The 22,585-nt window shown below is 38.3% G+C and overlaps 1 protein-coding gene across 5 annotated transcripts in view; it reads left to right on the plus strand.

The window, feature by feature from the left end:
• Nucleotides 1-18,860, plus strand: part of USP15 (ubiquitin specific peptidase 15) — a 126,022-nt gene extending 107,162 nt beyond the window's left edge. For all 5 annotated transcript variants that reach the window (XM_060244972.1, XM_060244973.1, XM_060244976.1 and 2 more), the window contains 3 exons: nt 6,037-6,140; nt 6,224-6,312; nt 16,979-18,860. In XM_060244972.1, the coding sequence (XP_060100955.1) occupies nt 6,037-6,140; nt 6,224-6,312; nt 16,979-17,164 (379 nt within the window). In that variant the 3' untranslated portion in view covers nt 17,165-18,860. The remainder of the gene's footprint in view (nt 1-6,036; nt 6,141-6,223; nt 6,313-16,978) is intronic.
• Nucleotides 18,861-22,585: the final 3,725 nt, after the last annotated feature.

The following is a 22,585-nucleotide window of genomic DNA, read 5'->3' on the forward strand; positions in this document are numbered from 1 at the left end:
TGGGTAATCTAGGTGGAGGATGGAGCCTGAGAAATATTGTGTATTTAAATGTCTTGTTAAAATAAATAATAGTTGTATTCACCTTGTCTAGACTCTAGGTTATTTCAGCTAGTCTTTTGCTGATGATGTTTCACAGAACGTTTTCCTGTGTTAATAAATGTTTTTGAATTAAAAAATTAACCCTATGTTTCCCTAAGAATGCACTATTCCCTGCCAACAAAACCTTTCCTAGTTTTGTCAGCATGTTTCCTTTCCTCCTCTTCCTTTATCCCTAGATTACCTTATAAAAAACCTTAATGGTGTACTTTTCAAAAAATTAATTTATAAAAAATTAATTTAAAAACATTCTCATGGATGAAGTTTTGCAAAATGGATAAGAAATGTGCACCCCCCCCTCCCCATCAAACATGAAATAGCACAAGCCAGATGAGATAACTTTGGTGTAGTATCTTTTAATTGTTTTGTATTGGTCTGCCCACATGTCCTTCCTTCCTGTTGGATTGCATTTTTATACCGCCCTTTTTCCTAGGAATTTAGGATACTATATGTAGGTTTTCCATGCTAAGAAAAACCCTGTGAAATAGATTAAGTTGAGAGAGTGTGACTGGTCCGAGGTTATCTAGTGAGTTTTATGAAAGAGGTTTCAGTTTGTGTCTCATATTACACATACCTCTACATTGTACTAGCTTACTGCACTGCTTTCCCAGATGTCCTGCACTACCCCAGTTTCTCAAGAACCCATAATTAGTCCAGTGTACCCTAGGTGGCTGTGATTATGTAGAATGAACCCCTACTAGCCAATAGGGTAGTTAGAGGGAAGCACTGAGCATAGAAAACCAAAAGAAGATCGACCATGTATTCTAGTTGGATGGCTTGCCTACTAGGCATGTATCTGAGTTGCACTCTCCTTTTAGAGTTTTAAAATTTTTATTAAGTTTGAATATAAAAAGGGTAGGAAATGTGGGGTTACAGAAGCAAAAAAGGGAAGGGAATAAAAAATAGAAAAGCATAAACAAAAATACAAAGAGAAGCAGTATATATACCTGTTACATTTCTACCTCAAGACAAAATACCAAATTCTTTCTACCTGAAAGCCTTACAATTTTACCCATTATAACCTCATTAATTCTACAGTCGTCTTATTTTGTTATATATTTTAACTATTCTGTAGCTTATAATATAAATCTAAACTTTTCATCTTCAGTACATACAAATGGGAAAAGCAGAAGAACCAAACCTGAAACAGAGCTGACTGGTTAAATTTAACATCATTAAAAATAAAAGCTAACTAATTGGTTTAACAATATTGGCAGTTAACATAAGCATAAAAGGTAAATATAGTTCCTTTATCCTTAATGTTTACTTATTTTTAGCAGAGAGAGAAAGCAAAAACAGAAAACATAGTAGTTTATTTTGTTATAAACAGTTTCTCTTGTCAGAAAAGTCAGGAGCAGACTTAAGATTACAAAATATTTGTGTATCCTGTCTTATTACAAATTTACCCAAATTTATCTACTTTAAACATTTAGAATTCTTTAAAAATTTTGGAGACTGCAAATCCTATTTTCATAGTGCTCTGAAAAACACAAGTGAATATGCAATAGTTACTTCATCTCCCATACTTGTTTATTTTTAGGTAAATAAAAACCCATACAATCTCCTTAGCCCACTCTTAATTACATTGTTCTATTTAACTTCCATAGATAATTATAACAAACTGAAAAGGGCATCCCAATTCTTAAAGCCGCATTTGCCATTACGGAAACATTTATTAGCCCCTTTTATTGATTCAATATTAACCAACTAGATGTAAAAAAAAAAGGCAGAGCAAAAAACCCCCCAAAAAACACTTTAAAATCGCTTCTTTTTGAACGCTTTCCAAAGTTTGATCATCTTCCTGAAATTTGCATTTTCTCCTCTTAATATCTCCATTCGTTTTGCTGAAAGTGGTATGATCACCACTTCATCACTTCCTCCTGCGCAAGCTATAGTCGATGTTGGTTTCCATTTCCACTTTATAACTACGCGGGCTGTCTCCCATTTTGATTTTCTTCCAAATCTTTCCCAACGGATCTTTAGTTTTTTTTTTCTCAGCTTGACAGACATCACTGGGGACTCTTTATTACTCTGCTCATGTAGATTTTCGTTTTTACTGTATTTCAAAATAAAAGTCTCCCTCTGTTGTTGCATCAATTCTGCTAAACAACCAAGTTCCTGCTATAAGGAGGTTATGTTAATCATAATATCACACACTTTAGTTTGAACTGCCATTTCTCCCACAGAAAAAACTGTCTGTTAATCAGTTAGAGAATAGTTCAAAGACCCAGTTAACCTGTTTCCTTCAGCTTCAGATTTTCTTCCTGCATTTCAATTCAGTACTAATTTCCGCCTGCATATCAATTCAGTACTAATTAAGCATCACATACATTTCTCTTGTAAGCATATCCCAGTTTTGTTCAGACCGTGTTGTAACCAGAAGGTGATTTCCTTGACGCTTATTTATTTATAAACCAAATCAGTTCAAATATCTTTGCTCAATTGTTGAAAGTTTAAATTGTTGAAAGTTTTCCAATTCGTTCTTTGCTTTTTGAAGCCTTCCTTGTGGAGAAAAGGGGAAGATTTCCCTCCTCCTCACCTTTCTTTTGGAACAGTTCCAATTGTTATGTTAAAAGATACATTAACCGATATTGTTAGAAAGCTGAATTACTTTCATGGTAGAATTCCAGTGATTAAGGTAGAAGAATGATGCAGCAGAAGCTTATTGAAAGAGAAAAGCAGTCAGGCAATCACCTCTTATTGCCATCATGGCGTTCTTAACGTCAGGAGCACCAGAGCAGACAGGAAGAACAGGGAACAACCACTGTTGTTTCTCTGGGTCCTGTAAAGTTCCTTGGTAACGGCTGTAGCACCCCTCCCACCACCCAATGGGGGGGGGTCATTGGAGCCAAGCTCCTTCGACCACCTCCGGGCTTGAGGCGCTGAAACCCAGGAAGTTCTCTCTCCTTTTATTGCCTCTCTTGTATTCCTCTCTACTCCCAGAAAATGGAACCTTAAAGATAGTGTGGGGAAATGAAGCTGAAATCAGAGTTCAGCTGCAGACATCACAGTGCTTCCAGAGAAGCAGCCAGATCTGGCCTAATCAGATCAAAAAGTTGGAGGAAATTTCTTTTGAATTAGTTAATCTTCCAGGGTTAATTAAAAGAGCATATTTTGATTAGCGTTTGATTAGTTTCATTCCAAATCATTATCCCTACTGAGTGCCACTGCTGAAATCTTGATATTATATTTTATATCTGAGCAGTGTCAAACCTGAGGTTGCTTAGAGATATACTGTTAAGTTAAATAGCCCTGTATTTAATGTTAAATATTTTATAGTGAATTAAATTGCCACTACGGTTCTTATGACTCAAAAGTAATATAGCTGACCTTATGCATAAAAGAGAGTGTCATGCTAATTGCATTAAATAGGGGGAAAGCTAATTAAATCAGATTTTCTTAAATGCTGCTCTTAATTTAGCAATTGCCTTAAAAGCCTAAACCAGAGAATCTTCCAAAGGTATTGTAAAAATGTTTTTGTTTGTATACAGACTGGGTGGCCAGATATAAGGTATATGGTGGAACTGAGTTTATTTTGAAGTTTTAACTCAGTATAGAGTTCTTAGCTGTGTAATGTGGTATATTACTATACAGTAATGTAGCATATGTGGTATTTATATCAGTTTTTGAAAAATGGTATAATGTATTCAGAAGTAAATTATGGTGGAAGATCAGAATTGCGGTACCATTTGAGTTAATCATTTGTCTTTATTCTCCATTGTGTGACTCAGTATATGCAGGGCTCTTAACTGTCCCAAAGTAAAAAAAAAAAAAAAAACAGCTATACTACTTTAGCATAGGAGTCAAAGCGACCTCACATTACAACAGAAAGCAATGGAAACTGATAGTTCTCTCAGTCATGTCATTAGCTACTAAGGAAAAAAAAGCAGGCCTCAAGAATAACTTTCTTCAAAAATGCAGGACAAAGAAGAGACAAATTTGGAATTGGGGTCAAAAATACCCATAACTGTGGAAACATCAATCCAATCCCAAGGTCTGAAGTTTAGAATCTAGGAAACATCAAAACCCCACAAAATGTAAATGCGATCAAATTGATCCCACTGTTTTTAAAGCAGAAGACACAGCTGGGAATCTATACAACTCTTTATTTTAAAGAAAGTTATCATTCTGCACACACACATACACACCCCAAATATGTAAAGTTGAGAAGGCGCCTCAGAGGTTTGGAAAATTTGAAGGTGAACAGTTAAGTGCACAGTTGGTTATTGGTTATCTAGACTAATTTCCGCTGTAAAGTTGAGATGATAAAATCAGAGGTTTGGAAAATCTGAAGATCAAAGGGAACCAGTCAGCTCAATGGACAGGTGGTGGAGTCACCCAGATAAGTAAGGTTGAGAAGATCACTCTGAGGTTTGCAAAATTTGAAGGACAAAAGGAAGCAATTAGTTCAGAAAACAGGCGGCCAGGGGTCATCTAGAGTTCTTTCAAGTCTGGGAAATGTTCAGAGGATTGCTTCAAACATGTCCAGGCTTATCTTGCAATGGGATATGGAATGATCCCATTTCCAAAAAGGAAGTGTGGTTCAATTTGAGCTTTTCCATGAGGTGGTGGGCATGAGGGAAGCTTTGACAGAGCACAAGCATGGCTTTTTACCTCCTCCTCCTATATTCTGAACAATAAAGGTCGCAAAGACTGCTTTCCCTTGGGGTCATTGCAACCCCAATTTCAAAAGCATTCTAAATCCTCAAAGCCAAAAAAAGTCTATAGATATAAATTATGAGAAAAAAGTTGTTTTCACTGTTTGCTCCACCTTTCTATAAAACGGAGATAATAGGTTTTGGTCCATCTATTTAAACATGGGAACAGTTAAAATCATTTTTTCAATATTTTTAGATCAATAGTACCTCAAATTACAATTATACATAATGCTTTAATTTCAAACCAGGTCTATTGGGGCCAGATTGGCCCCATTTTCTCTTTTGATGAAACTCAAAATTTAAAAAAGAAAGGTAGTGGTAGGGGAGGGAGGAATTTCAAGGCACTGCAGTTCACTGAGGAGAAGGCATAACAGGAGGTTGGCGCCTGTAAAGTAAAAAAAGCTAAAGGTAGTCCCCTGTGCAAGCACTAGTCATTTCCGACTAGGGTGATGTCGCATCATGACATTTTCATGGCAGACTTTTTATTTACAGGATCTACACTTTCCCCCCAGCAAGCTGGGTACTCATTTTACTGACCTTGGAAGGATGGAAGGCTGAGTCAACCTTGAGCCGGCTACCTGAACCCAGCTTCTGCTGGGATCAAACTCAAGTCGTGAGCAGAGGGTTCCTCTATGACTCCAGGGTCAAAAATACCCCATTTCCTTGGGAGGGTTAGACATTTATGCCAAGTGAAATCCCTATAACTTTAAATAAAGTTTTACAAAAAAAGGTACTGAAATGAAGGGACCATGGTAACTGTAGCATTCACCTAAAATTAATGTGAACAAGACCTAGTTTGGTGTAGTGGTTAAGTGTGCAGACTCTTATCTGGGAGAACCGAGTTTGATTCCCCACTCCTCCACTTGTACCTGCTGGAATGGCCTTGGGTTAGCCATAACTATTGCAGGAATTGTCCTTGAAAGAGCTATGAGAGCTCTCTCAGCCCCACCCACCTCACATCGTGTCTGTTATGGGGGGAGAAGATATAGGAGACTGTAAGCCGCTCTGAGTCGCTGATTCAGAGAGAAGGGCAGGGTATAAATCTGCAGTCTTCTTCCTCTTGTTGTTTGTTTGTTTGTTTGAGGTTTACCATCTTCTCTTTTAGGGCAAAATGATATATTTAAATTCTTGATGAATACCAATAAAATGAAACCCCAAATTTTTCAGTGTAATGATTATCGTTTGGTTTTAGGTTTAGTGTCAGGTATTACAGTAAAAAAATAAAAAAAGGTATAGACCCACATCCAGTTCATAAATGAATGTCATTTTTTCTTTAAAACAGTGATTTGGATATGTCAGAGTTCCTTATAAATCCAAATGCTGGGCCTTGCCGATATAACTTGATTGCTGTGTCCAACCACTATGGAGGCATGGGAGGAGGACATTGTAAGTAATGTACATTTGTGATGTCTTGTTGGGATCTGTTTCCAACACTTTGAAGTAAAATTCTTTTTTTTCCCATATCGTAGACACTGCTTTTGCAAAAAATAAGGATGATGGGAAGTGGTACTATTTCGATGATAGTAGTGTGTCCACCGCATCTGAGGAACAAATAGTGGCAAGTAATATTTTTTCTTAAAACAAAAAAATTCTTTTGTCCATGAACAAACCTGAACACAGTTCAGCATATTTGTATACTAAAAATACTATTTATGTCATATTTTAGCTGAGCTTTTTTGTACATTTAAAAATCTTTTTTAAAAAATGCAATGCTTTTCTGTATAAAATAGTCCCAAAAGTGATTAATGACTTTAGTCTGTAAAAACTAGTATGTATTTGAATTACATAGATAAAAAAGAACAACTGCAGATGCCTTTAATTCACATTTGGAAAGTTCAGAGTGTACCATGTGAGGCACACCTAGTTTTCTGCAGCTCATTTGGCTTTTACCCTTCTGTAGGTCACTGAGTCTATGCTTGGTTCAGAAATCCTTGCTTAGCAGATAAGAAACAAATTGCACTGTAGTGATCCCTATGATTTATCAATTGTTTTAGAAACCACTGATCATTTCAACAAAATTAGAATCCAGTGGCACTCTTAAGACCAACAAAATTTTATTCAAGGTATGAGGTTTCATGTACACGTACACTTCTTCAGATACAATGAAATGGAAATAGAAATAACATACAAATACAGGGTCGGCAGTAAATTAGCATATATTGTTCTGTGTTAATTGCTGGGAGGGTTGGAAGGGGTGTGAAGAAACAACCAGTATATTCCACAGAACAATCAGCACAGTCAACAACCATCTTCCTTTTCTTCACACCCCTTCCAACCCTCCCAGCCAGAGGCGTCACTAGGATGGGTTGCACCCTGGGGTGTAACTGATTCAAGTCACCCCCCCATTGGGCATCACCCCTTTTGGAGGGATGCGTCACCCCCTCCGCAAGCGTCGACGGCCGCCTCTAGTTGCTGCCCGCCCGGAGCCCGCGCCTGGGGCAGAGCCGGGCGGATGTGCCCCGGTCGGTAGGCGCCGCGAAGCCCCCTTCCCTTCACAGGCCCGCCAGCACCCGGCATCTCAAGAGCAGCGCGACGACACTTGCCAAGAAGAAATTCCCGCCGAGCTTCCTCGCCTGCTAAGTAGAAGGAGACCCCGCACGGCAACCTCCCCGCTTGCAACCGGTCTTGAACCACTCTCCCAACTTTCACCGGTGGCCATCAACTCCCTCTTTCCGCAGTGGCAGAGCGGACGCCTCGCCTGGGAAAGGCGGGAAGCCAGCTTCCTCGGCGCACAGGCTGCCCGCCGCGTATGCCCCGGGTTTCCCACCCGCACTTAAATAGCATCCCTTCCCTCCCCCCCTCTTTGCCTTCGCGGCGCGCGCGCTTCCCTCTCGCCCACCCTGCCAGCAGCACGTGCAATCTCAGGCGGCCGCCCACTTACCTGAAGAAAGTTTGGAGAAGACGTTCGCTTTCTCCAGGGGCGACCTCTGCATGATTCCCGCTGCCCCGCGCCTGCCGCACGCAGGGGAAGGAGGGGCGGGTGCGGAGGGAAGCGACCCGAAGAAAGAGCTCGGCCGAATGGCGCTCTTTAAACTCTGCTTGCCTTATAAGTGAAATCCGGGCTGTTTGTACCTTCTGGGCTCTGATGTCACCACCTCCCTCCTTCCCCTGCCACCTCTCCCCGCCTCTGCACATTTGCCCTGCTTCATAAGCCGGCCCTCGGCTGCCCCCCCGCACTCCACCTCGCGGGGAACCACATTCTCTCCGAGTGGCGGCCGCCACAACACCGCCTCGCCTCAGGTGCCTCTCAGCGCGAGCCCCCCAAACCCGAGGAGGGCTCTTCTCAGAGACTTTCGACTGCCTGTGGAGAGCTGCGCATTCCTCTTCCCTCCCGGCCTTCTCTCGCTTCTCCCAACGTTGTCCGCGGTCGCCACTGCCTTGAAAGAGCCTCCCCGCGTCTCCCAATAAAGAGCGTTTTCCTCCGCTGTGATTGCTTGCTGCCAGCCGCCTTCAAAGAGCCCTAGGGGGGCCAGTGAGAATGCTCTGGGGGAGGGCCAATGGCCCCCTTGGCCCCGCCCTAGTGACGCTGCTGCTCCCAGCAATTAACACAGAACAATCAGCACAGTCAACAACCATCTTCCTTTTCTTCACACCCCTTCCAACCCTCCCAGCAATTAACACAGAACAATGGTCACATTCAACAGCCAGTTTCCTTATCACTACCCTTCCAGGAAGCCCCACCAAACAATGGGCACATCCACAAACCTATTGCCCTTTCACCACACCCCCTCCAGCCTAGAAATAGCAGCTCTCCAGCAGCCCTGGCCTCACTCAATGCACAGCAGCCAAGAAGGTCAGAGCGCCTGCTCCGGTTGCAACGCCACAGAGGATGTTCTCCGCAGCCGAGAACGAAACGTCTGGAAGAAAAACTTTCTCCAGTAGAACACGGCACTTGAGCCCAAAAAATTCTACAAACCCTAATGATGTTACCAGCCGTGAAAACCTGAAATCTTTGATAAATTTAGTTACATGGCTATCACCTGTTTGGGTTCAACTCATGGGGGGAAATATGGCAAGGAAATAAATATGTCAGAATTGGAGATTGATGTATCCTTAATTGTGGAATGGCTAGAGTTTGTCATTAGGTTCCATCCATTTCCTCTCAAGCATGGAGGCGACCTTATGGCATATTTTTTCTTTGAAGTGGGGCAATTGGCTGTGTGTAGTTATTTCCCTTTTCCCCAAACCAGAGAAATTTTTCCATTTCACTCCAATGCATGACTTTCAAAGTCCATTCCCACTTTTCTGGTATTTTGTCTTGTTTCCACATTTGCACATATAATGTCCGTGCAGCTGAAAGCATATACCAAATTATTGTTCTATCTTGCTTTTGAAATTTTTCCATTTGTAATCCCAACAAAAAGATATCTGGTGCCTTCTTGATATTATATCCCAAAACTTTCGAAATCTCTTGCTGAATCATTTGCCAAAATTGTTTCGCCTTTTCACAAGTCCACCACATATGGTAGAAAGATCCTTCATAAGTATTCCCATGACTCCATCTGTATTTCCTTATTTATATTTATCGCCCATTTTATCATTTGTGATTTAACTACTTCATCTTCCATAGACCATTTCAATAATAGCTTTTCATTTTCTCCAAACAGCGTTCTCTCCAGTTCTGTTTGTTCTTGTCATTCCATAGTTCTTAATGTCCTGTTCAAGCCAACTCTTTATTTGTTGCAATTGAAACCAATTATATTTATATTGTATTTCTTCAGCCGATTTGAATTCCACCTTTCTTTCTTGAATTTTTAAAAGTTCTTTATACGTTAACCACTTCTCTTCTTTAATATCGGAATACAATTTTATTACTTCTGTTGGTACGATCCAAAGCAGTTTCCTTTCATCGCCATATTTTTTATATTTTAGCCAAGTATATAGTGATGTGAGAAGAAACGGTCCATCTTATTTTTCCCATAGTACATGTAAGCATGCCATCCAAAGACATTTCCATGTCCTTCTAATGCTAATAACTTTCTGTTTGATAATGTCATCCATTCCTTAATCCACACCAGGCACATTGCATCATGATACAACTTTAAATTAGGCAGTTGAAATCCACCTCTTTCTTTCGTATCCATCAGAATTTCATTTTGATTCTTGGTTTTTTCCCAGCCCATACGAATTCTGAAAGTTTCCTCTGCCATCTATTAAATTGTTTATTGTCTTTCACTATTGGAATTGTTTGAAACAGGAACATAATTCTCGGTAAGACGTTCATCTTAATTGCAGAAATTCTGCCCAGCATAGACGGATTTAATTTGTTCCTTTTTGTCATATCTCCATCTATCTTGCACCAGAGTTTCTCATAATTGTTTTTATACAGATCAATATTTTTCGTTATTTCTACACCTAAGTATTTTACTTTTGAGGTAATTTCACACAGTTAATCTCTGTAGTTCTTCCTATTTACTCTTTAACGTATTTTTACACAAAATTTTTGATTTTTCTTTATTAATATAAAAGCCTGCCAATTCTCTATATTCTTGTATCTTACGAAGCAACAATGGTGTTACATGAGTGGGATTTTCATTTATAAACGTCATCTGCAAATGCTCTGTATTTATAAGAAAAACCTTTCATTTTTAGTTCCTCTCTTTATCTTCTTGAATTTGAATTAACAAAACCTCTAAAGTCATTTTAAATATCAGTGGAGATAGAGGGCAACCTTGTCTTGTTCCTTTATTTATTATCATTTTTTCCGTTAAGTCTGCATTAATACAGAGCCTTGCTGATTGTTCAGAATATATCACCTTTACCATTCTAATAAAGTCTTCTCCCGATCTCAATTTCTCCATCACTGCAAACATAAAATCCCAATGCACAGTCTATAACTGTTCTAATGTTGTCTCTAATTTTTCTCTTGGGAAGAAATCCTGCTTATTCTTCTTTAATAAAACTGTTCAAATGCTGTTTAAGACATTCTGCTAAAATTCTTGAATATATTTTATAGTCATTGTTTAGTAATGAAATTGGTCTATAGTTTTTCACATTTGTGGTGCCTCTGTCTTCTTTTGGTATCAAAGAAATTACTGCTTCTTTCCATGTACTAGGAATTTTTCCGTCTACTCTTATAATGTTAATCAATTTCTGAAGTTTTGGTAACAGCAACTCCGCGAGAACTTTATAAAATTTTGCCGTAAAGCCATCTGGACCAGGTGCTTTTCCTAATTTCATTGAGTTAATTGCCTCCTCTAGTTCTTCTCTCTCAATTGGTTTATTCAACATATTCTCCATATTTTTTGTTAATGAGTTAACCTTAATTTTCTGTAGATGCACATCAATTCTTTTTCTATATACACTTTGGCTTTTAAACAACAGCATTGTATTTATAAAATTCCCTTTTAGTGCCTTCATGGTCAACAATGTAATTTTCTCCCGACACAATTTTGTTAATTACTTTATTCTCCCTTCTTTTTTTCATTTGCCATGCAAGGTATTTTCCTGGTTTATTCACACCTTCAAAAGATTTCTGCTGCATTCTTTTTAAATTCCATTCCAATTCTTTATTCAGCAAATGACTCAGGTGGCTTTGTAATAATGTAATTTCTCTTATGATCTTTTTCCCAGGTCATTTTTAAGCTCTTTCTCTTTTTTGCCAATTTCTTTCTGAATGTCCATCATTTGCTTATTTTTGGCTCTTTTATCTTTGTTGTTCAAAATGCCCCTCATTACTGCTTTATAAGCATCCCACACGATTCGAAATTGAGTATCCTCATTTTCATTTATTTGGAAGAAGCATTTAGTTTCCTTTACAAGAGACACCACCATTTCTTGTTTCTGTAGCAAGTCCTCATTTATCCGCAACCTTAGAGTCTTTTTCCCTGATCTTGCACACCACAGTATTGGATTGTGGTCTGCTCTTATTTTAGTAAGTATCTCTATTTTCTTCGTTAAAAGTCCAAGATCTTTTGTGGTCCAAATCATATCAATTCTTGAAAAAGAGTTGTGCCTTGCCAAAAAGTAAGTATAATCATGTTCTTTGGAGTTTAATTCCCTCCATATGTCCTCTAAACTCTCTTGTTTTACCAATTCAAAGAATGATTTTCGTAGTTTCCCTTTATCATTTTTTTTCCCAGTTCTGTCCAGGGTTTTGGTCATGGAGGATTGAGCTGCTCTTCAGCCAACGAGCAGATCAGAACCTCTGTTCTGGGCAGAGAAGGTGATCTTAACACCTGCTACCTACCTCTTCCAGGCAGGGAGAGGGCCAAGATATGCTTATCAAGTTCTGAGGGGATTTACTTTGGCTGATGAGGGACTCCAGTGGGGTTCCTTTTTGGTTTTGAAGAGTCCCCCGAGAAGGACTGCATTCAATTGTCTACAGAGGATCTCTGAGGTCATTGTTGGCTTAAATCCACCAAGATACAAAGCTGCTTTGAGACTGATCAACATCTAACAACTAAGAGAGCAGTGCGCAGAAGGATACTGGAATAGAAGGTAAAAGATTTATATCTATCACTCCGGGAATAATAAAAGACTAAATAAAAATAAAAACAAGGTTTGGATCCAGAAATGTCATCTTATATTAAGGAAGAGAAAGGAGGGGTTAAAATTGGGACTTGTAAACTTGGAGAATTAAGACTAAAAGAGGAAAAACAAATATTATTTGGAATACCTGTGGTCTAAAATAGACAACCCCTCTGAGAAGATTTGCTGAGCTGGTGATTATAATACAGGAAATGTCGTCATTGAAACAACATGAGATTTCATAACCACTGAAAACGAGACTTCGTGTCAAGAAACGAAAGAAGGTAAAGGAAGGAACCATTAGGAGAAGGGGAAAATAACAAGCTTCCCAGCCTTCTCTAGGACTCAAAATCATAGAGAAGTATCAGTGGCCATTATAAGAAGGTTAAAATTTTAAAAATTAATTAAAAGAAAACTGAACATTGTAAAAAAAAGTTTTAAAAAATTAATATCTTGACCTAGGAACATCAGAGAACGGCGATTTTGGGCTTATGTAAAAGGGCATGATTTAATCTACAGGACTGTGTATTTAAAATTTGAATCTGAGAGATCAACTTTTGAACCTATTTCAAGCAGTAGGTAAACTCTGATGTCGGAGCAAAGATTAGCAGCAAAGCAGATGCAAACGAGGGCTGGGTCACTTGAAGTAGAAAAAATGGCCAAATTTAAAACTGACAGGGCTGAGAAAGCCGGATGGCAAGAAGCAATGGATGCTATGGAATCAGGATTGGCAAAGATAATTAGAGAAATGAAAACAGAACTAAAAAGAGAACTAAAAGAAGATATTGAGTCCAATGCAGAAGAAGTTAAAAAAGACATTGAAGATCTCAGAAAAGACACACAAGCAGCTCTACAGAAAGTACAGAAGGTGGAGGAAAAGGTGAAAGACCTAGATACAAGAATGGATAAAGTAGATTCCACTATGCAAAAAATGCAGGAGAAAGCATTATTAGCTGACTGTAAATTAATGGAGAATCAAATACGGCTAAGAGGGGTGCCTGAATCTACTACTACTGACTTAAGGACATATATAATTAAAATTGTTGCTGAATTTTTAGAAGAAGATCCAGATGAAACTGACCATTACTATGACTACATTTATGAGGTAAATTTGGAATATGCAAAAAAAAAAATTACCAAGAGATGTGGTGGTGAGATTTGTGACAAGAGACATGGTGGGAAAGATTCTTAGTAAACAATATAAGAGCACATTGGAGTTGGATGGCAGTAAAGTAAGAATTATGAAAGAATTGCCAAGGAAAGTCATTAATGACAGGAGACTTTACAAAAAGTTGACAGAAAAGCTGAAAGAAAAAGAAATAAGATACAGTTGGAAACTTCCATAGGGTTTGAGCTTTGAATTTATAGGATGGAAATTTACTATCACAATTACTCAGCAAATGACAAACTTTTTGAGTGACCATAAAGACTTTGCGGAAACAGATCAAGAATAAAAATCATTATGGATTACAAATTAATATCTTGGAGTATAAATGGACTTAATTCACCACAAAAAAGAAGGGCAATTTTTCACTGGATTGGGAAACAAAAATGTAACATAATTTGTCTGCAAGAAGTACATATCAAACAAATGGATTACAATTTTTAATGGAACAAACAACTTGGCATGGAATTTTTTTCACTGCCCAAGGAGAAAAAAAGGGGGGTAGTTTTTTTATATCAAACAAGAATTAGACCCGAAATTAATTTTTAAAGATGATGATGGCAGATACATTGTGGTGGAAGTGACACTGAATTACAAAAGAACTACATTGCTGGGAATATATGCTCCAAATGGAGCAAAAGACTCTTTTTTTTAAAGATATAATGCAACAACTAGACCAAGTGGTGTATGAACAAATTATGATAATGGGAGACTTTAACAGAACTTCCCATTCTGTTCCTGAAGTTCCTTTGGAGTCATTATATTACATTTGAATTTTACATGTGAATTTGGGATTTACTTCGTATCAGTTTTGTTAACTGCAGAATTTATGCAAAACGGTTATTCCTGGGTCCTCCCCCCATTCCACACATGGTCAAGGAGAAAACAATTTTGGTGGTGCAGAAAAGAAGTATGGACTGTGCAGGCAAGCAATTGGACATCCAGTTGTTGCTCAGCACTCAGATAATGCACCTGGTTCCTTTGTCTCTTGTCTTGGACAGAGGCAAGACTTGCAGTGAGGGAGAGGAGTGGTGTGAAGAGAGAGCAAGTTTCAAGTCTCCTATGGTAGTACAAGTTTTCTGATAAGCATTGCACTGTCAGCCTGGCAATTTGTCTTTGGTTAGTTTTTATGTCCCATGAGTTAAGTCATTCATTGAAAAATCATCTATTATTTCATCTAAATATTTTGTCCTCATTCAAGATGTTTTCCTCCCTATTGCTGATTAACTTGTGGGCAAATGAGCTTCTTAGCCAGCTGTTTGCTAGTATATTGGGATAAGAATCACACTTTAAAAGAAAAGATTTATCCAAGAGCAGCTAACTATTATCATCGTCGTCGTCATCTGGAAAAAAAGTCTTTTTTTCTTTTAGATTAGTACATGTAGATTTTAAAAATCTAAAGGATAATTTTTATGGCTGCATTAGTATATTTTTTTCATGGTCAGTGAAATATTGTAAAAGAAAGCTCAGAGTGAATGTATCCAGAAGTCTGGCAAGATTCTGATTCCACAAACTTGAAGCATTGTCTTTTTTCCTTCTCCCTTGCCTTCTTTATTCTGCAGAAGTACAGATGAGTAGAATAAAGAGAAGCAATAGATTCACAGATAAATTCCACTTGTAAACAGCAGTGTTTTGGTTGCAGTTTAAGATGACAATACATGCAAGCAGATTTTCAAGATATTGTTGAGTAAAAGTGGAAATAGTACCTTTGTATTTTAGCGCTTTACTTTCCTCAGCAGAAAATATTATTTATAGTTGGCTAGCAGATCAAGTGAAGTCTGCCCATTTTCTTTTGGTCTCTAAATTTGTTTCCCTTCTGCCACATCTTACCACATATCTGTCCATGCTATTTTAGACCATTTCCACACAAGTACAGTCCTCCACAGGAATTGATCTGAATTTAGTGCCCTGTTATTCCACATTTTCCAAATCCACTTTTTTTCCCTTTTGAATTTGTAGTTTTCCAATTAGGAATTCCTGATTTCGAATGTTGTTTCCTATCTCCCTTTTGTGTTATCAGTGTTGTGTGTTCACCCTGCCGCCCCTCCTGAGCAATCCACTAATTTTTTTAAACATACTGTTGTTTGCGTTAACATCATATTCTTTTTCATTATAATATAGAAGGATTATTTCATTTGGACAAAAAAAATGGGCAGCAAAGTTTCTCCCTGCAATTACACATCCATGAAGTTCCTTTCCTTTATTATTATTTTTGGATGGGTAGGTTTTGTCATGTCATTATTTTTTTTTAATTCTCCCCCCCCCCCTTTCTCTTCCCCTGTAGCCCCCAGTGTGTTTTCAATGACAATTCAGTCTTTTAAACTTCTAAAAGTAATGAAATTACACAACTAATTTGATAATCACGGAAACTCAACATGTACAGTGTTTTCATTTAGTATTCTTCATAATTATTGAATGACACTGTTATAAATTGGTGCATTCCATTCACTGATTACTAGCCATTTTCTTAGTTGGTGATTAAGGAGGTGCAGAACTGAAATGGTGGCAACCCTGATGTTCCCCATTATAATCTAGCCTTTTTTTTACAGTGTTATGAATTAATAACATTTCTGTATATGCACAAAAAAGGAGGTCCCACTGTTGAGCAACTATATGACAAGACATTTTAACATGCTTCGTAATTATTGAATAACACTGTTATAGATTGGTGTATCCAAAGAGTCAGTTTGGTGTAGTGGTTAAGTGCGTGGACTCTTATCTGGGAGAACCAGGTTTGATTTCCCACTCCTCCACTTGCACCTGCTGGAATGGCCTTGAGTCAGCCATAGCTGGCAGAGGTTGTCCTTGAAAGGGCAGCTGCTGTGAGAGCCCTCTCAGCCCCACCCACCTCACAGGGTGTCTGTTGTGGGGGGAGAAGATAAAGGAGATTGTAAGCTGCTCTGAGTCCCCTTTTCAAAGGAAGTACAACAGAACATAAGGAGAGGGCTAGATCTGAATTCAAGAAAAAAGAACCCAAAATAAATTCCCTTCTGTGGAAGGGGTGCTGCAAAGTTGGAGCATCAGCTGGGGGGATTCAACTTGCCAGGAAAGTAGCAACACTGACATGCAGAACAAGGTCTCACATCATATAATAGTTTTTGTCTCTCCCCTTCACAGCCCATCATTTATCTTTTGTGCTTTGGCTTAGATTTCTTGCTTCTGCTTGACAACTTTTAATGGCATCTGCTCTCACTTAAGCTTATCCTTAAAAGTATCTTGCATCCCAAATACACATACCCAACCTGACCAATTCCAATGCTTGGAGAATTTATTATAGCTTCAGTGTTGTTGTCTTGGTAGCTTGCTGCAGCTTGAATAAGAGCAAACTGTGAACTTGATGCTGAGATGACAGCTTCACCTTGCCTCAGTTTTCAGGTCAGCTGAGTTTTCTGTGAGATCTACATTTATAAATGAAATGTATGGAATATGAAGGAAATCTTGTGTGGGTTACATATAATTTCTGTGATCCATTTTTTAATAGATCTCTTTTTTGTGTTCCATCAATTCCTGCAGTAAGAGTAAACATGCAGATCAAGACAGCAGAAGGACATAGCTTTGATACTAAACAGCACTTTTTCTTATTTTACAGTCCAAAGCAGCCTATGTGCTCTTCTACCAGAGACAGGACACAATCACTGGAACTGGCTTTTTCCCCCTTGACCGGGAAACAAAACAAGGTGCTTCTGCTGCTACCGGCATCCCATTAGAGAGTGATGAAGACAGTAATGAGAATGATAATGATATAGAGAATGAAAATTGTATGCACACTAACTAATGGAAGACCTAGAAGCCATACAGAAGGGGAAAAAACTTTCTTGTGGGAGATATCTATCAAAACATTGAAATTACCCACCAAATTAAAAATAAAATCTGAGATGGGAAATTTCAGATGACAGAATGTAAATCCTTATTACATTTTAACTTGTGCAGTACTTGAAGTGAAACACAATGAAAAACGTTAACAGAATTTGTCTCTACATACCTTTACAATCTTGTATTCACAAGCTATATATAGGAAACCACAAATAAACCCCTTTACAGTTTCTGCTGCAGTTTAGATGAATTATGATTTCTTTTTTGATGCAAGTTAATATTAACTCTTTGTGGATTTGGTCTCTTGTGTTAACATCACAAGAATATAATATTACTGCAGAGTCTGGATTTTGGGATGGGTATGCCTGTATACCTGTAACAAATATTGATTTGTTTAATATATGTGATACACAAGTGCAGCAAGATTCTTGGAACACCAAATTTTTCAAGTTTCTCCCTGAAATAAATATTGACTTACATAACAAACAAGAAAATCATGGTAAAAGAAAACAACTTGAAAAGGTGTTTTAACCTTTTGTGGTATAAGTAATCTTCCAGAATATTATGTTCATCTTACTGCTGCTGTGGAACAGGTTCTGGATTTCATGCTGCATTAAGGAATTGAATTTTTCAATTAAATGTAAGTATCCCTCATTGCTTGTTGGATCTACTTTGTAAACATAATTCCTGTTACCTTGCTTATAAGATGTGCGTAACTTTAATCTGGTGTCAGTCCAAATTTTTTAATTGTGCTGTAAGTCCCTCTCCCCATTTTTAGTAGTTTGTCAATTTACAAACTACATACAGTGTAATAGGGTCCGATTTTTAATAGTAAACTGTATTCATAGTAATGACTGTGCATCAAACTTAGATGACTTTTCCATATAACTTGCCTTCAAATTGTTAATGGACAACTGGTTTAAAGGTAGGTCTGTTAATTTTTCATGTGTGTTCTTGGTGGAATTCACCATAGCCTTACATCTTATCTCAAAAGGTAACTTATTATAGAAGAATTGGCATTTGCATGTTCAAGAGTCAGAACCTGTACAGTAAGTAGATAAAGCATACACACCTTGAATTGGATTTTAATTACCCATTTTCAAGGAGTCTGGGATGCCAAAAATAAGTGTTGACAGTTTGGAACATTTTTTATTTGCTGCTTTCCCTTTGATATAGTTGGAAGAATGTATTGTTGATTCATATACAATACTGCCTTTGATAGGAACTCTCTATGTGTGGAGGCACCCTTCACATATCTACTACCTGAAATCCCACCATTGTTAAAGCAAAAAGTATGATCTTCACTTGAACTAATTAAATACAATAGGTTATAAATTGTGTATTGTAAATAAAGTTCACTCTGTGAGTGCACATTTTGGTAAATTATTTATTTATGTTAGCATTGAAAAGTTTAAAATTGCATTTGACCAGGATAAAAATTAGGTTTGTGGACATGGCTTTGCTTTATACTTTGATATTAAAAGCTGGTGTTTCATCCTGGTATTTTAAAGCTGCTTTCTGTTTTTTTTTTTTAAATGTAAGCTAGCCTCCTGCATGACGGAGGTTAAAAATTGTCTGCACTTGAGTTCACTTGGGTTTACATTTGAAATGCGCATGTTTTATTTATACAAATTTCAATAAAGCTATTCAAGGCCTTATTTAGTCTTTTCAGTTTCTTACAAGAAAGCTTTGGAAATAGATCACCATATGTTGTGAAGAGCTTATATTATTGGGGGTTGAACATCAGCACTGAGGATCATCCTTCAAGCAAATGGATAAAAATTACTGAAGCTACCAAATTTTCAGCCATTTTGAAATATCTCTCAGAGCAAACTCAAAGCTTTAGAAGTTCTTTCCAGAGTACTCAACTTCAGTGTCTGCAAAAGATTAGCATACTAAGAATACTTATCTTTGCCATGCTAGCTTCCCAAATGCATGAGAGTTTTTTTAATGCAGGTGTGTATTTGCACATTCAGTATTCCTCAAGTGCTCAAAGGTAAGTAAAGAGTGCTAGTTCACAAGATCTCTTGCATTTTATACATCCTGGTGTGGCTTTTTTAAGTGTCACAGTTATGGTAGCATTAATTGGTATAATTGAATTGGTATTTTTATTTGACAGGCTAGTTTAGTAGGGGCAGTTAACACACACACAACCACCAGTATATATAGTATCTACATGTGATGACTCAAGTTTTGATTGGATAACAGGTTGAATAAAAATAGTGCTGGGTATAAAATGTCCTATAGAGTATTTCCTAAACTGTAGAATGAACTGATTCCTAAAATCATATATTAATCCAGTGGATACTTTTAGGTATATCCGGAGCTAAAGACATTAAAATGTTAGTTTTCAGATAATTATTTCAGAAATACAAACCTCTCCATTTCTGAATATGGTGGGTCACATGCTAGAATATGTCCATTTTACATACAGAATAACTGGTTTTTAGCAACTTGTATGGAATAACATTGACAGCATAAAAGAAACAACTTTACTGTGGGTTATTCAGAGGATGCATTTCTGTCACTGTTGAGACCTCTGTATCCAACTGATGTTGAGTAGAAATTTGTGAATATATAGTTGGTGCTGTTTCACACTGTATATTAAAGGGTGAGAGGACAATCCCAGTTTGACTAGTATGGGACTATCTCTCTTTTAGATAAGGGCAAACAAACAGGTATCCTGCAAATGAGTACATTCAGGTGTCACGAGAAGGGTGCTTTCCTACTAGAAAGGAAAAGGTCAGTCAGAGATTCTGGCACAGCAATTTCTGACAGTCAAAAAGCTGACACATACTGAGATTTCCTCCTTGGAATACTACCTGTAGACTGGACATCGTTCAATGTGCTGACGTTTTTTAAAAAAAGTCATTATTAGGCTGTCTTCTAGTTACCATATACTAAGTCTTCAGTAATAAAATTGGACTTTGGAATATTGTAGCAGTTTCTGATAAATGGTGACACAAGCACAACTGTGTTTATAAACTGAAGGAGATGATTTGTACATGGGTTGAGAAACTATATGATCATTGGCATATTTTGCTTTGCCTAGACAGGTGGACAAGGTGATGGTTATGAGCACAAATGGTTTTAAAAGGGAATTAAACAGATTCATAGAGTGATAGATACATCAATGAAGATAATGATATTGGATTTATACCCCTCCCTACACTCTGAATCTCAGAGTGGCTTAGTTTACAATCTCCTTTACCTTCCCCCCCACACACACACACACAGACACCCTGTGAGATAAGTGGGGCTGAGAGAGCTGTCACAGAAGCTGCCTTTTCAAGGACAGCTCTGCAAAAGCTATGGCTGACCCAAGGCCATTCCAGCAGGTGAAGGAGTAGGGAATCAAACTGATTCCCATGGCAACTATATGATTCCCATGGCAACCCATGGCAACTATATGAAACCTCTGTATTCAGAGGCAGCAGCAAACCTCTCAATGACTGTGCTAGGATGCAACACTGGGAAGTTCATGGTCTCTCTGCCCTTTTAGTTGGCCCTACAAGGCAGCTGGACTGTGTGAAACAGAATGCTGGATTAGATGCACCACTGGCTTCATTCAGCAGAGGAGTTATTCTGTACTTAAGAACAGTGTTCAAGCAAAAAATAAAAATGTTGACAGAAAGTTGACTTCCCATGGAACTCGCAAAAAAGTATTCTAAAATTTGTTTTCTTTAACTGGAGAAGATAGCTAGTAACCATAGAAGTATTGAGATTAGAATTTTTATGTATTCATGCATGATAATGTGCCAGGAAGAGACCCTAACTGCACTTCTGACAACAGCAGACTTGGAGACACTGTGCTGCTACACTTGATATTCCTGAAGTGGACAATCATAGAATAAAGTAGATCCTGACAAGTTAAGGAAGATGAAGGAAGCTAGGTATCACATTTGCTATTTATATTTATTATAGGTATGAAATCTGGTATAGCAGTGTTTATCCACCCACATAAGTGCACCCAGTATCATTTGCTGTTATCAAGACCCCCTCAAGTTCAGTGAGTTACACAGTCCATTTCAATGGCAGAGTTTATTCTCTTAACACAGGTGCAGGCAAAACAGGGTTTTGCAGAAACTGATTCACACATCTCACAGCCCCCTTATATATGTTCATAGCCGTTATACATTTCAAGCAAGAGCGGGAATTAAGAATGGGAGATTTTGGCGGGCAGCTGGCATCTTGATCCCTTACTCCCCCTTCCTGGGAATGCAGGTGTCTATCTATTTCACTAATTCCATAACTGACCTTGACTTGCTTGGTCGGCCTAGCTTCAGTAAGAAGTTACACAGATAACATTTCAGCAAAGCAGGGAAGGGAAAAGCAAGTGGCTGTGCATTATACATTTCTCAGAGCATAAAACATGGCAAGGACTTGACATACTGCCCCCCCCCCCCGAAGCTCCCCTCCCCTTCAGTTTATTTGGGAATTTGTGATGGAACTCTTTAATGAGCTTAGGGCATCGGGTCTGGTCTGCTATGACTCATTCAGCTTGACTAATAGGAAAATGTGTCCATTTAATAAGCTAATAAAGTCCTCCCCGTTTCCACTTGGTATCAAAGATGGATTGGACCTCATGATGAAGCTGACCCCACACTGTCACTGGATCTGGAGGTTGCTGTTGAGGGTGCCAAAGCAAGGGCCCAGGGTCGCGTTTCAGGAGGCTGGCACAGAAACAAGGATGCACATTTTTTAGTGACTTAGGCAGTTCCAGTTCAACAGTAACATTGTTAATCAGTCTCTTGACTGGGAATGGCCCTAAATATTTGAGACCCAGTTTTTTGGATTGATGCGAATTAGGGAGGTGTTTGGTGGGAACATATACCGAATCTCCTGGTTGTAATCCCATAGCTTAGAGTGTTGTTGTTTTTTAATCAAACTGGGCTTTATAAGTGTCCTTGGTTCGACTGAGTTCAGTTTGTATGGTTTTCCACCCCTTGCAATGTTCTGCCACCACTCCACAAAATCCGGAGATGCATTGGTGTCGGGGTTTAATTCTGGGAATGGTTTTCCCTCATAACCATGTACTATTTGAAATGGACTGGCATTAGTAGCACTATGAAAGCTGTTGTTATATGCATATTAAGCAAAGGGGAGGAGGAACACCCAGTTATCTTGTTGGAATGAAATATGATAGTGAAGAAATTGCTCTAGGACCCCGTTGGTTCATTCTGTTTCACTGCTTCTGGGCCTTTCCCCTTAGTCTTTAATAAATCTTTAATAAATAAGTCAGGGGCAGGGCCATGGAGGCAAAGTTGTTTATAAATCCTCTGTAAATGTTTGCAAAATCGAGGAAGCTTTGGAGCTGTTTGCGGGTTCAGGGGGTTCCCACTCTACAACCGCCTGTACCTTAGCAGCGTCCATTCCCAACCCT

Source organism: Heteronotia binoei, chromosome 8 (genome assembly GCF_032191835.1).
Source record: "Heteronotia binoei isolate CCM8104 ecotype False Entrance Well chromosome 8, APGP_CSIRO_Hbin_v1, whole genome shotgun sequence".
In the NCBI taxonomy this organism is placed as follows: domain Eukaryota; kingdom Metazoa; phylum Chordata; class Lepidosauria; order Squamata; family Gekkonidae; genus Heteronotia; species Heteronotia binoei.